We start from the raw sequence: 14,825 nt of genomic DNA, 5'->3' as shown, positions 1-14,825 counted from the left end.
CTTATTCCTCCTGTCTGTAAAGAACGCCAGGCAGGGGAAGAGAAGGCAACCTTCACTGCCTGTACGCTCATAAAAATTTATAGTGTATTCAGATAAGTACAGTTAAAGGTGCAAAACCCACACTGCAGGTATTACAGTGCTTCCATTCTGCAAAAAATAGCTGTTCTAAGGCCAGGCTGGAGAACAAGAACTGGAAGATATGTACTGACCAGAAAGCTAAAGGTAGGAGTTCACGTTACGCTCATGACAGGAACATTGCAAATAAATACAGAAGAGATGCTGCAAATTTTATCCGTTCTTCAGCACTCCTCATTTATGTTACTGCACTGATAATTAGCAGGCAGTGTAATTTGAAGCTTAAAAAAGGCTAATTTATCTGTTCAAAACAATTCACTATTAGGTGAATATTAGCTTATTTGACTGCTGTTTTGCAAGAAGCCTGGGGAACTTCTTACAGAGATGCATTTTAAACTTCTAGGTAGCAAAGAAAAAAAACCTCAGTTTTCCTGTGACGGCTGCAAGAACCCAGCTCAGATAAATAAATGTGTGTGAGGGGAGGGAAAGAGGAGTGGGGAAGTGGAATCTGTGCTAGGCGACAGCACAGCTTTGCACACAAACATTTATAGTGTGTAAATTTGAAACTGTACATAGGAAAATTGAATCCAGGTGCACTTATGTGTACATTTCTGGCAAACATACTTGGGTTTATTTAGCTATGTTGCCAGTGAACGTACTTGCAATTATTATTAACCGATGTGATTCTCGTGGGCCAATGTAAGTGAACAAAACAACCAGCCCTGCTGACTGATGAAGAAAATGTTATCATCACATAACATGATCAGGCAATTCCAGATTTCCAAGTACAGCCCAGCTGCTAAATATCTTACCCAGAATGGGCATTTATAAATAGAAGGTAAAAATGGTGTGTTCAGATTGCCCCTTAAAGCAGCTGTTTTGTACCTGTCCCTTGCTACTGCATCTAAGTGAATGGTTATATACGTTTTTAGCAAAGGCGCTACTACAATCATCACAGTTTTCTTTTAAAAAATATTTCTCTGCTCCTCCAAAACAAGCTCCTTTATCCTATCAGCTTTCAAGCTGCTTGACATACGGTAGCACTACAATTCATCCTTCCTTCTTCCCACTTGCTTTAGAAGATACTCTGAGACAGAATTTTTCTAACTAACAAATACGCCTGTACAGACCAGGAAAATCTGTGCTTTTTCAAAAGTAAAAATGACCTCTAAGGTATTTAAAGGATTATGTTAAAAAAAGACTTTGCTATTAAAATAGAATCTCATGTGTAGAGCGTCCTAGATAAATGTCTAGGATACTATTGAGCATTTCACAGTGTCCTCATTCAGCCGAACTTGTGACACTGCACAAAGAGTAAATTGTTGGCCACTGAATTGTAATGACTTTCACTCATCTGGTCTGCTTTGGGAATGTATTCTTGGTTACAAAATCTAGTTCAATGAGGCTTTGCACATCTGAGAATTGAAGAAGACAGGCACCAGAGCTGAGGGCCGTTTAGGATTATAAAGCATTTTTCCATCTTCGCTAGAGACCTGTACCGAGTGCCTTTTGATTCACATGACGTGCCTAACATCTGACACAGGCAATCTTTAAAAGACAAGGTTGATATTTTCAAACACTGCTAGAAGACGTCCCAATGACAATGTCTGGAACAGAGAGACTGAACGTTTGAATGTGCACAGAGCTTATCAGAAACCAAAGCTGAACTGCCAGTACTCTCAATTATGCTCAAAATAATGTCTATGCATTTGTATGCACACCACCTCCAATTATACAGAAAAATAGCGTTTACAGGTTAGTCCGTGGGTAACCACATATATCCAAACAGATACCTAACAACTGAAAATGCGGCTCCCGTAGCTTTCAGCTAAGCTAGAATAGGCCTGAGCATTTATTTACTCTGTGGTCTCCTCCCTCTTCGTCTCTCTCTCTGAGATCTACGAAGGGCTGGATCAGTTGACCTCCAGAAGCCCCTTCCCGTTGAAATTATTGTATGATTATACTGGGTCTCTTTAGGGCATGCTCACTCATAGACAATGTATAGACATATCATAATCTGAGATACACAAATGTTTCTGAACAGAATAACCTCTCCAGAAACAGAGCATGAAATTCTGGAAAAAACTGGAATATTTTCAGGAAAAGCTACTGACATAGAGTTGTAAGAGAAACTTCAGCATCACACTGGAAAACAACAGGCAATGATTGATGAAGATTTCATTTACTCCATAACAAAGTTGCAAATCAGCACACACATAACATGGTTTTTCTTTCACCTTTTGGTGTCTCTTTCTTTACCTCTGAACCGTAACCTGCTACACGCACAACATGCCGCCTTCAGTGAAACCACACACACAGTGCAACGCTTCTCGGCTACAGTGTACCCTTAGTCTCATTCTAGGCCAGATGTTTACAGGTGTTCAAGTAATCAACAAATACAATTCCCAGGGACTTTCAGTATTTGTCTTCGTAAGCAAATTAGGTGCTTTTAAATACTACAACATAATTTGCAGAGACTCTGAAAACCTCCCTTACCTCTTTCTTTACCTCTTCTTCATCCTCCAGAGTCAGTGCGGCCAGTTGCTTAGCTCTCTGCTCCATCAAGTTTACATATCTGATTGGATTGGATAAGGCCTCAATCACATCTAGAAATAATGCAAATACTTCAGTTTCAAACCCTTTTTATGTTATGGTTCCAGTGCTCCTCAGGTTTTAAGAAAGAGACTGTATTTTTCATACAGATCTGCTGCTGATAGGTGCTCCTAGGTCCTAGGAACAACAGTGGAGGGGAGTACACCATCATGCACAAATACTCTAACACGAACCCTCTTTGAGTTTGTGCTTGTGTCTCGTGGATGTGCATTTTCTGCACAGTGTTTTATGATGGATCTTCAAAGCTTATAGCATCAGCCAACTAGGATCCTGCTTCACATGAGGCACAGAGGAGCATTAGTAAAAATACTGTTTTTTTAAAAAAAAAAAAAAAATCAAAATGGCTATACAGAATACTTTCACTGAAGATGCACAGTATGGTCTTTAAACCTATCCTTGTTTGGAGCCGATTCCAAAATACAATGCTCTACATTAAGCATGGCACTTTGCTTAGGAAACAATTACATACTACTGTGTCGCGTAAGCGAAGTTTCATTTGTGTTTCAACGGCGAATGCCTGGGGTATTTCCTCCTGTAGAGTCTTACAAGGTCTGCTGAAAATAAAAGAGTTGGCCCTAATCCTAAAGCTCAGGCAGGCCGCTGTAAATCAGGCCATCTTGTATGAGTGATGAGACACAATGATCCATCAGATGCTGAGGTTTGTTCACAGGATTCAGTTATCCCAATACAGCAAGTCATCTACACCACACTGATATTGCATTTCAAATAACCTTTATACTTCCCAGTAGGAAAAGGTCACAGAATTACCTGCATAAGTATCAGGTACATAGTCTTTGACCTCTATGTACACAAAGAGAGCTGGCAGTGTCAAAGGTTGGTTCCTCTCATTCCTCAAACAGATGTAGTGATAGCCTGCAAAATAAGAAACAACCAGTTCAGAGTCAGAGGCATTTCCAATGTAATTGTGTTATCATCTCTTATTTATAGTGTGGCTCCAACTGAGCAAGCAACTCCAGGGACTTGTGCTAGGGAAAGATTTACCTGAAGGGTTTCAGAGATAAGTATACAGACAAGGGACAGTTAAAAAGGCACATGACACTGCAGTTTAAAAGACTATTTCCCTTTATTTTTACTTCTGTGAATAATGCTAAAAATTGTCATTTATGTAACTTTTGATGCATTCTTGTTTTATTACCTTTGGCTGGATTTTTTTTTTTTTTTAGTTTCGGAGCTCTTATTTAATTATCAAAAGTGACCCTTGTAATACTCAGGAATCTGGACAGCCAAGTAAAACTGAGATGTCCATCCACAACCCAGTGTCTAATTTAAAAACCAGACAATGTGGCACTGTATCTACGAAATGTGTGTGTGCGTATGAATCCTATCATGTGACCAACTGTAGAAATATATCTGAAAAAAAGAGTATTTTCAGACTGTTTTGAAAGCTGGCTGTCTTGTAAGAGTAAGGACACGCATTACAGTGCAGCTTAGCCCAGTTAATGATGAGGCACCACAGATGGGGCAGCCCCAAACACTTTCTCCCAGCCACCTACCACCATCATCTCTCTTGTGCACTGACACTTTTCTGACTTTGTAGATAGGCAGCTCAGCAAGCTAAACTCTGGAAAAAGCAGCCTTCAGAAACTGCAAAGAGTCTTCCATCAATTTATCTCCCCGAAATGCCTCACCATAAGGTCAGAAGTATTAATGCCAGTTTAAAGACAGTGATGGAAGCGCACAGGTAAGGGTGGGAGAAAGGGACTTGCAGTCCCAGCAAACTCTTACAGCATCAGAGTGCTGCAAAGCTGCATCCTCTGCCTCACAAGTTGGTGCTTCCTGCATTGTGGCTGAAGCTGTTCTTCTAAGGCATGATTATGGAGCTGCACACATGGGTAGTTGTCAAGGTACAAGTCATGAGCAGGATGCACTTATCTGGGGGGATCCTCGCTCGGCTGATGTGAACAACTCCCTCCCCAAGTAATGGTTAAATCCTTGCTTTGGGAATAACGGTAATTCTGTGGATTTGTGTGACAGTATGATAAAGTTTTCAGTAATGTCCCAGAAAAAAAAAGATTACATATTACAAAGGTTTCCCAGTTCCCTCAAGCTCCTCCAGCAAATTTTCAGCACGTACATAAACTAATATCAACATGCTGTTCTCCATCACATGCTGTAAACAAACGGTTGCTGGAGTCAAAAGGGCAGAAGATAGGCCTGCGGGTAAAAGCTCTCACAAGTCCTTGTATAATTTAACACACTGGCCTTTGTTCTAAAAAGCACAAGCTTAAAAGCAGGTACATGATTCAGTTCTCTGCCGAATGGACTCTGTGCTGCGTGAAAGGTGAGTGCCCTGAAAGGGGATCAGCCGTGCTAAGAGTTCGCTTTCACCAGAAGAGGGAAATCCTTCACATCCCCCTTTCTCCTCTCCAATCACCTATCTCCCTCTGGAGCTTGGCAGATCCTCCATAGAATCATAGAATCGTTTAGGTTGGAAAAGACCTTTAAGATCATCCAGTCCAACCATTAACCTATACTACCAAGTCCACTCTAAACCAATCAAGGGTAGACTAGACTAAACCATGTCCCGAAGTGCCACATCTACCTGTTTTTTTGAACACTTCCAGGGATGGGGACTCTGGTCAGCCTGTTCCAATGCTTGACTACCCTTTCCATGAAGAAATTTTTCCTAATATCCAATCTAAACCTCCCCTGGTGCAGCTTGAGCCCATTTCCTCTTGTCCTATCGCTAACTACTTGGGAGAAGAGACCAACACCCACCTCACTACAACCTCCTTTCAGGTAGTTGTAGAGAGCTATAAGGTCTCCCCTCAGCCTCCTCTTCTCTAGGCTAAACAATCGCAGTTCCCTCAGCCACTCCATGTGGCAATTTTATCCATTAAGTCAGGAGAAAACAGTGGAGAGTTTTCTGCTGGATTGATAAGCTGAGTTGGCTCACAAAAAAAGGTGTGGAGATTGGCAGAGCTGGCACAACAGACTGGCCAGGGATGCATGGCTGAGAGCAGCATAGAGAGAAGGGAAGGAGAAGGGAAAGAGAAGCGACACCTGGTCAGGAAATCCTGGAGCAGTGACATGCCCAGCAGCCACCTCCCACGGCTACCCCGTTTGCGCTTGCAGCAAGGCCATGCGACCCACACCAGCTAAGACAAAACCACTTGGAGCTCTTCTTAGAAGAGCCCTGACATCTTCTGCCACAATAGAAGGGACTGATTTATACATTACCTGAGCTCAGGTCTCCAGGAATAATATGGACAACAACTGTTAGATACAGGGATATGCGAGTTTTGTGCTACTGCTGGGACTGGCTAGATAAGGTACGGGGTAGATACAGATATCCTTCCTCTTCCAGCGTGAGTCAGGCTGGGAGCATGTTTATGGCGCATATGCTTGCCCTAATTTAGTTTGCTCCCCTCCCCTCACTGGAAAAGCTGGCGCCGAAGTTGAACGCTTCTCTTGTTCAAAATGCCAATGTCACTGCATCTTTCTGAAACATGATCTCTAACAAGTCTCTGGCCTGGAAAGTAAGGGCTGAGTTGTTGCACAAGACCATTTTCAGTTATGTGGCCAATAATTATAATAGAAATAATTATATGATTTGGAAGAGACCAGCCTTTTTTTTAAAAAAAATTTTCAGCAATAAAGATGAAAGTAATTTTGGGTTGATTTAAAGGTTTTGCAGAGATACAACAGCTTGCACATAGGTCAGGCCCTTGCATGCAAGTAAAAATTACATTAGAGGAGCATATTTTGCTTTCATTCCCAGCAATCTCCCATTCTCACAAAGATGACATCAAAATTGGCTGTTGCTGCCCTCTTTCCTCTTAAAAGTGCACAATTGCACTTTGAGCGTAAAACCGTGAACATGCAGTTGATCTACTGGAGACCCCTAAGTGCCAACCACGCCTCTGATGCTTAATTCTATTGGTTTTCCTGATTCATTACAAATTTAAATTTCTGGTGAAATATGATATTTTCCTTTTCAAAGTTGAGATAGATTATTCAAATCCCCAGTTGCTATAAATCTGCAGAGTAGCTGGGATTCTGGCTTGCTGCTCCTTTTCACTACGTAACGTCCATCTCAATGGAGAAACAAGTTTACCTGGTCGAATTGCTGAGACTGGTAATATCCGATGACCAATAAATTTCCCTCCTTCTTCATACACTGCTAGCCTCAAACATGCCAGGGAAGGTAAAACGACCTAGAAGGCAATAGTGTTGCATTATTAACTTTCTGCTCTGAAAGAAACAGCTCCTCCCAGACGTAGGCTACACAGCAGACATAAAGTTCAGTCTAGCAGATAGTAACATCTACAGATCCATGGGAAGGTCTTACCATACAAGAGGTCACCTGTGTGTCACAATAACTCTCACAGAAATATTCTTCAACCAAGAAAGTTGACGTGGGACATGTGCACAGTATGCTGAACTCAACAACTCAGCAATTTTCAGTACGATACAAGGGACTTCGACAGCTCAACTCCTATCACACCTGAATGCCACTCTTTTCTGCTTATTATTCACAGCCTTAGACTTTTTTTTTTTCCTTTGTGTTTGTGCCCACGGGATTACTTACTTCTGAGAAAAGTTACTGATAGTCATATCAGTGTTGAGAACTCAACAAGCAACTCAACCTGTTTTGCAGAGTGTGAATGTATGAGTTACATCAACCATGTCAACCCCAGCAGAATTTTCCAGTGCTGCAGCACACTCACTGGCTGGGCTAAAGAGGTTTAATCAGGCAGGATGTTTACTAGCATTGGATGCTTTCTTGGCACTACATAAGAAAGCAAGCCAAACAGTGAAAAAAGAAAACAAGAAGTCAAAAAAGTTTACTTGAACTACCCTACTAAGACAGGAATCTTTAATATTGCTTTAAAAAACAAGTGTAGCATAATTCATCTCATTTGCTTACTTAATGCAAATACACAAATACACATATTTTTAACCTGGGCATAGATATGCATTTTTTCAGAACATATGCTAAAATTTATCTAGACAATGAAAAAGGGGGGGGGGGGGGGCGGGAAGCAACAATCCAAAACAAAGTTTCTCTAATTTATTTTCAAGATTACTAAAAATAGTAATCTATGCTTCTCTGAGCACAGAGGCAGGCAGGCAGGATCGTTAACTAAATAGAGAAATGAAGTACACTAATTAGAAGTTCATTACAGAAGAAAAATGCTAGTGATGTTTCCAAACTTAAGCTCTGGCAGGCTGCCAAAGGAAAGTCATTCAGAAGGCCTAATATTCAGGGAAAAGGGCTGTACTCCCTCGAAAGCAGGGCTGCAAGTACCAATTGTATAAACATCTCTGTGAACTACATTTGCCTAGAGAAGTACGAAAGAAATTGTTTTACAAACACCTGGACTCAGGGTCCACTTAACCACAGTGCCCAATAAGCGAAACCCAGAAATCCTGTTAGAAAATTGGCTGCCAAGTGTACTGTGAAGCACAAAAAGACATTCACGTTGCACAAGCCTAAAACATGCTCGGTATTTTCTGCTCCTCTCAAGTTTAGAGAATTGAGCCTGAGTAATATTGTTCAAATTACATGAGCCTACGTCTCATTTCAAGTGGACGGGATTCATGTGGTTTCATCACCTAGGTTGTATTTATATAGCACAATCTAGCGCTAAGCGGAGAGAACAGATTGCTCTGAATGTGTTAGCTTGGACAGCCAGATTGTTACAGCTGTATTCACATCCTCTTGCTCGCAGGTTTACAGGATCTGCTTTTCAGCAGGACTGTTCAGCCAAGGCAATTCAAGGTAATTCAGCTAAACTGCTTCTGGGGTCTGTGCTTGCTCGTTCATAGCATGGCACTGCGCCGTGCCATGCAGATGAGGCTATCGACATGCCTGCTGTTTCCAGCTGTGTCACTGAAAGAATCAAGGTGACTTTAAACTCTCGTATTTTAGTAGGAGCTGGCATGACTGGAGTGGCAAAATTACGCCAAAAGGGGTTAACAATAAACAGTTCAAAACCCAACTATTTGGAATCGCTTTATCTTCTTTCTAACAAATACAAAGTTTCACTAATCCACAGAATTACTCCACTGGACAGTGATAAAAGAAGCACAACGCACGTTTGGGAAGCAAGCGTTACACCGACCTTCTTAAACACTATGGTTTCCTCTTCCCAGACGGGATTAACTGCATTGCCTTGAGAGGTCTTGGTCTTCAAAGCTTTTCTTCTTGTATCCACAGGCAGGCCAAACATGTCGACTTCTACATAGGTACCAACTTTTTTATCAGAAAGAAACTGACCTGAAATGATCTGAAACCAAAAGAAAAGAGGATCACTAGAGACCGCTTTGGTGGCTTAGGAAATGAGTGGCTGACATGCAGATGCGTAATTCTCATTAATGATCAGATAGTATGCATTTCAAATAAAATCAAAACAAAACCAAAACCACAATAAACAAAACGCCCACTGTTTAATATTGCAGACACAGAAAAACAACTTCTGAGGCCTGATTTCCTGTGACCCTGCGGTCCCAAATTCCCCTATGAGTGATAATGTGGTTGAGATCATGCTGCTGCCCTTCCCTCAGCAGGAATACTAGTTTGGATCTCATTCCTCAATCTGGCTGCCTATTTCCACAACGCAGTATCTTTGAGAAGATACCTATCTCATTTCTATATAGTTTCAACAACAGGTTCAAAAAATGCTGGAAGAAAAGAGGTATAAGCAGCAGAGAAACTATGTATGTTTTTAAGTGCGAGGGAGAAAAGAAACTAAAAAGTTGGTATTCTCGTGAAGGCTCTTCGCAGAGGGTGAGGAGTTTCACTATGAAAACAAGACAGCTGTAAAATACCTGGTCTTTTCTAGCTCTTATTTTTAACAGGAGCACAACTCTCAGCTTTAAAAAGTGAAAGAAAGGTCTGCAATTGCTTCAGAAAATGGAAGAGGCACAGGAATACGTAGCAGTGTCACTGTGCCTTAATAAATTCAGCCTTCCCTAAAGCAAATTTTAATCTGTTCTCATCTGTACCTTGTATGGGCATGGACATTATTATAAATGTCCAGCAGAGTCTTCACCAAGCAGGCAGAAGCAGCTGACGCCTGACAGCTGTCTCGTGACTCCTGGATGTTCATTCCTGTTAAAAATGCTGTGCATCTCCTAATAGCTATTGAATGACTTCCACCTCCATTTACTAAAATTACAGAAGAAAGTGCCTCTAAACCCGCAGGAGGACCTGAAAGCTTCTATGATTACAGGTCACCAACAAGGTCATTCCCACACAGTCCTCTGTTTTTTTTTTTTTACCATGCATGTCATCAGATCATTATTTTTTTCATAACCCTCCCAGCACTGCTCTGCTAAGGTTGTGTCTGCAGCCTGAGAGGAAATACTTGCTTTCTCTAAAAGAAAACAGGAGGATATTTTGCAGGTGGATTCTGTAATACGGACACTGTTCTAATGGACAAGTCCATTAAAGGAGTAACAGGATTTCAGGAAGTTTATGTTTTTATAAATAGAGATATACAAAGTATAAATTGTGTGATCCTGTCATAGCCAATGCATTCTATCCCTCTAAACATTCATACAAGTAGTTTTCAATTTGCAGATTCCTGGTGGTCCCTGAACTTCATTACAAGTCCTTAAAAAGGAACGAAGAAAAGCAAGTTGGCAATGAATTGCGGCTGACATTTATGGTTCCACAGTTCTGCTGGAGAACTTATAGGGAACCAGAAAATTTATTTATACTAAACAGTGTACTGTTCTAGCTATTCCAGTGCAACCTACCACTTCATAACAGCATGTTTTAAATTCAGCTCTTTGTTACTAAAACCGCAGCCAAACTATTCTTAAATCCATTCACTTCCCAATTACTTCTATGGAAAAGAATACATACAACAAAAATACATTTATTTATCCTACAATACAAAATGTGAGGCAGAAGATCCTCTGCAATTTAAAAATGAAATGTCAGTCCATGAAATGAGACGCGTTTTATTTTCTTGTCTTAGTACGGTCATTTGCTAGGCCACTGCGTAACAGAAATATATCTGTGCTCTAACACTGTCACAAGAGCAGTTTTACCAGCTGCATACATACCTTGACAGACAAGGTGTTAGCTACTATTCCATCCACTATGCTCTCAGTAAATGGATCAAAGTGTTTGTCTGGTCTTCTCATGAATTCTGGCTTTAACCTGTATCCGCTTTTGCCATTGTACTCATACATTCCCATGTTTATTTGCATAGACAAATCTAGGTGTTAAAAATATTGGTAAGAATAACGTTCTGGTTAGTAAGAATTTTAAAAAGCAATAAAATAATACTATTTATTGTAATTTCAAACTGACTGTAATGTAAACAGCTATTTACGGCAGCTATTTATGGTTGCTTGTTCAAAGAGGTTTCAGACATGATTGCAGCCACTCTCTTGGATTCTTTTGACAAGAAAAAGACATCTGTAAGACATCTTTCACAGATTACTCAATAGGTAACTTTTTCAAATTTTAAAAGAAGCCTTGATACTTAGGTTTTTAGTCCCTCAGTGTTGCACTGTTGTACCTGACCCAGCAGAGTGCTTATGTTTCTAACCCCTTCTAACATCAGTCACTGGGTGCCTGATACTTGGTTGAAACTGGCCCAAAGAGGCTTTTATTACTCTGCAGATTCCCACCCTGTGTAGGGTTTCGCTTTCCATGGAAAGGCGGTGTATACATGGGCACAACTGGAAAGGAAAAAGGGAATGATACCATGGTACCATGTGCCCAGAGGCAGAACGTGGCCAGGATATGTCCTGGGATGCAGTAGATGGAAATCTTTGTATGTCTCAGAACAGACACAGGCTCAGAAGACAACACATTCTATTTCAAAAGTGACTTGTGCATCTAGGAGCCCAAATATCTTTGTTTCTTAAACATTCACTTTTGAAGTGGAATTTGCTAAGTCCCTTATGTCTTGATATACTGAGATTCTGTAAGACACAGGAAAAAAAAATCCCTGCCAGATCTGAAATGCTGCTCAATGGTAACCACTTACAAATGATGACAACATGGAGGGCATTATGTATGTGTATTATACTAGCTACAGCATGGTAATTATGAATATTCCTAGTTTAAAAAAAAAAAAACCCACAAACCTAACTGTGTCAAAAATATTAATTAACAGCTCTGTAGTATCATCAATCACTAGACATCTTTTGAAGCATAAAGCCTTTCCTACCTACGAATCAGACACTGCATCAGAGAAGTGGTAAGGTACAGCTTACAAAATCTAGAGACCAGCATAACTTACCTACAGTTTGGAAGTTAAGAGCAACCATTTGGCAGCCGGCATTCCAAAAGACTTGTGGCATGTAGTTCGAAGAATCTACCCGTGTTCCCTTTGGGTAAATTCGGCTTAGCTGCATTTTGTTGTATCTAAACGGTGAGTAGTTAAGATAGAGTACATGTGACAAAAATCACTTTGCAGGGAAGTGCAACTGCAATATGTAAATGCAGGTGTTCTTTACAGATCGGCAGTGGGTTCCTTATTGGATTTCTGCAACCATAATGCTTCCAGAGGTACACAATTTTGCAGGAGATACGATAAATACGGGGTAACTAAAGGGCCTGTTTGCTCCTGTACAGAGTACTCAGAATAAGCAAGGAAATAGCAAAGGCATATGCATTAAAAAGATAGCATCCATAAAATGCCATTTATCACTCTGCTTACTAATTTGGGCTTTTCCTAAGATTGCATTTTTAGAGGCCAAATAACTGTAAACAGCAAATCTTCCTCTGGTGGGGGGAGAGGTGCTCAGTTAAAAACTAAGTGCTTCTTCTGCAATAAGCATTAGAATTGGCCTCTACATATAGACAGAAATGATGAGTGTGCACTTCTTATAGTTGAGCCTACAAATCTCAGAGATGAGAACATGCTGCAGGGTATCTGTGGAAATAGCTTTCCATTAATCTTCTTTAAGGCATTATTTTATCTTGACCATTCATTCTTAACTGCAGCCATGATGAGAGACATTGAGAAACATCAAAAGGTCTAAACAGAATGCTCCTTAGCTTTTCTTTAAAAGTTATAAAAAAACCCTAAAGGAAAAAAAAAAACAAAACTGTGTGGCAATAAAACAGTTCAGTGCTCTCAGAACTAGAGGTATGATGGAAAAGCAAGCTCTCTTGTATGACTTTGCAAAAAAACATCAGCCACATTTTGACAATTTTCTCATCGTAACTCATACACCTCATAAAGGATGATAAATTTAACAATGAGAATACAAAGTATCAGGTCTTCAATATGTAGTTTATGCCTATTCCCTCTAGTCCTAGCCCACAGCACAAGGACTCATGCCAGCTTTTAAATTAGCTCATCAGAACCCAGGCCAATTAACTCATCAGTCAAATCTACAAATTTCATTTGGGTTCTCTATTTCCCCAGCTCCTGCCTCCAAATTTCAATAAAGCCCTGTAACAGATCTCAGATATAGAAAGGCTAAGAAAGCAGCTTTCTGAAAGTCAAGGATACTCCACAAATTCCACAGGAGACTTCGTAAGTTGCTCGAGCCCTTTGGTTTCCACAAAGGAAGACATCTCAAAACTTTTGTTGCGTTCTGAAAGTTTAAAGGGGAAATAAAGAGAGACGCATTAGAGCATGAAATCATATACGATACATGAGCTGCAAACAACTGGTTTAATCTCAGTCCCCTTATCCCACCTACTGTTCACCAGCTCATTTCACCTTGATCTCAAAAGAATTTACATACACAACCGTTTGCCGACAGCAGTAAGCTCACTCTGCACATACTCAAGAGCTCTGAGTATGCACTCACATATTAGCACTGCCCAAATTAAGGGCACTGGTACTGCCCAAGATTGCTACTGTACCAGCTGCAGGCAACAGAAAGTCAGCGCACAGGCAGAGATCTCTCGTGTTTGCTTGCAAAACACCGTGTCGCTATTTGAGAGGTAAGAGCCCAAAGCTCACAGGTGTGACGCAGAGGTATTGTAGCAGCTTTTGTGGGGAACAGAGAGGGCCCTGCTGCATCTCTAGATTGTCTTTGCGGACAGATGCAAGGGCTTTGAGCCAATTTGAAGCTATCATAACTAATGGCCGTATCAGATTAAACTAAGCAGCGTGCTAGCTGTGCCTACAGCGGTTCTCGTTATCTTCAGTATGTCAGGGTAAGGTCACATCTGTCTCAAACAGTCATGGAAACATTGCTATCTAATCAAGCCTGAAGGTACACTCCTGTGTCCCAGCAGGACTTCAGACCTAACCCCGAACTAATACGGAGCTTCTATGACCTCTTTAATTTGGTCAAACTTTCTGATGTGACGGTGGTGAAAAGCTCTTCCTAAGCTTGTAACTCAGTAGGACTAAACATTAATTCGTGTATCGTTTGTTACTCACCTTTGCCTGATGTGCGCACAGCCCTTCAATGTACCCATGCGACGTGCTGTGGCAGAGAGCCTAAGTCAAGACCCTTCTAGCTTCAGTATTTTTTCCTTTACACTTTTGTACAGAAGGTAAGGATTCCTGTAAAATAACAGCTTCCCATCTCATCACAATCAGCTGTGTAGATTGCCTAGAAGGGGCCACAGCGCTGGGAGGTCGTATCCATTAGATATCTCAGCACTGCTCTCTTTAAAAATGAGGGAAACAGTGCCTGTGTTGAAACATGAACTCTCTAGCCTCACCACTTTATTGAAAGCAAACAATAAGGCAGAGAAAAGGCTTGCCCTCATCCGGTTTTATAAGTAATTGTGCTGCAGTAATCCAGGGATGGCCAGGAGGCCAGCCTGGCCAGCTCCTTGAAGTCAAACTGCGAAGCCGCAGGAAAGGGATGAAACTGAACAAAAGCACTTGTCTTGCAGAGAGAAGCAGGACGGAAACAGGTGGGCGCTTTCCTTATAGGAAGCCAAAAAGGAAGCAGTGGATCCAAAGAAATGAGGAGCTAGATTGTTTAGGCCAACATGAGAGGAAAATGTGCTGCCAGCCTGTGAGCTACAAACTATTCTCAGTGTATATTGAAGAGTCAGAGGGTGACCGTGGTGTTCCAAAAGTGAGTCTCTCCCTCTAGGAGAGCTGGGACTCAGACTTTATTGCGGTCCCTATTTCTCATTAGCAACCATCGTGCTACTGCCATTATTCACAGCTGTTATCTCCTAATGGCGAAAGATGCCTCCCATTCCCTAGAGGCTGCTCTCCTAC

The 14,825-nt window shown here is 41.1% G+C and overlaps 1 protein-coding gene across 1 annotated transcript in view; it reads right to left on the bottom strand.

The window, feature by feature from the left end:
• The window catches only part of PLCB1 (phospholipase C beta 1), a 417,836-nt gene that overhangs the window by 77,302 nt on the left and 325,709 nt on the right, over nt 1-14,825 (bottom strand). The window contains exons 17-23 of the mRNA XM_075706801.1: nt 13,140-13,224; nt 11,919-12,043; nt 10,729-10,883; nt 8,778-8,942; nt 6,767-6,866; nt 3,457-3,561; nt 2,572-2,681 (exon numbers count right to left, since the gene is read on the bottom strand). Of these exons, the coding sequence (XP_075562916.1) occupies nt 2,572-2,681; nt 3,457-3,561; nt 6,767-6,866; nt 8,778-8,942; nt 10,729-10,883; nt 11,919-12,043; nt 13,140-13,224 (845 nt within the window). The remainder of the gene's footprint in view (nt 1-2,571; nt 2,682-3,456; nt 3,562-6,766; nt 6,867-8,777; nt 8,943-10,728; nt 10,884-11,918; nt 12,044-13,139; nt 13,225-14,825) is intronic.

Source organism: Pelecanus crispus, chromosome 3 (genome assembly GCF_030463565.1).
Source record: "Pelecanus crispus isolate bPelCri1 chromosome 3, bPelCri1.pri, whole genome shotgun sequence".
In the NCBI taxonomy this organism is placed as follows: Eukaryota; Metazoa; Chordata; class Aves; order Pelecaniformes; family Pelecanidae; genus Pelecanus; species Pelecanus crispus.
The sequence above is the reverse complement of the archived record's forward strand: the minus strand, read 5'-3'. Positions and strand labels throughout refer to the sequence as shown.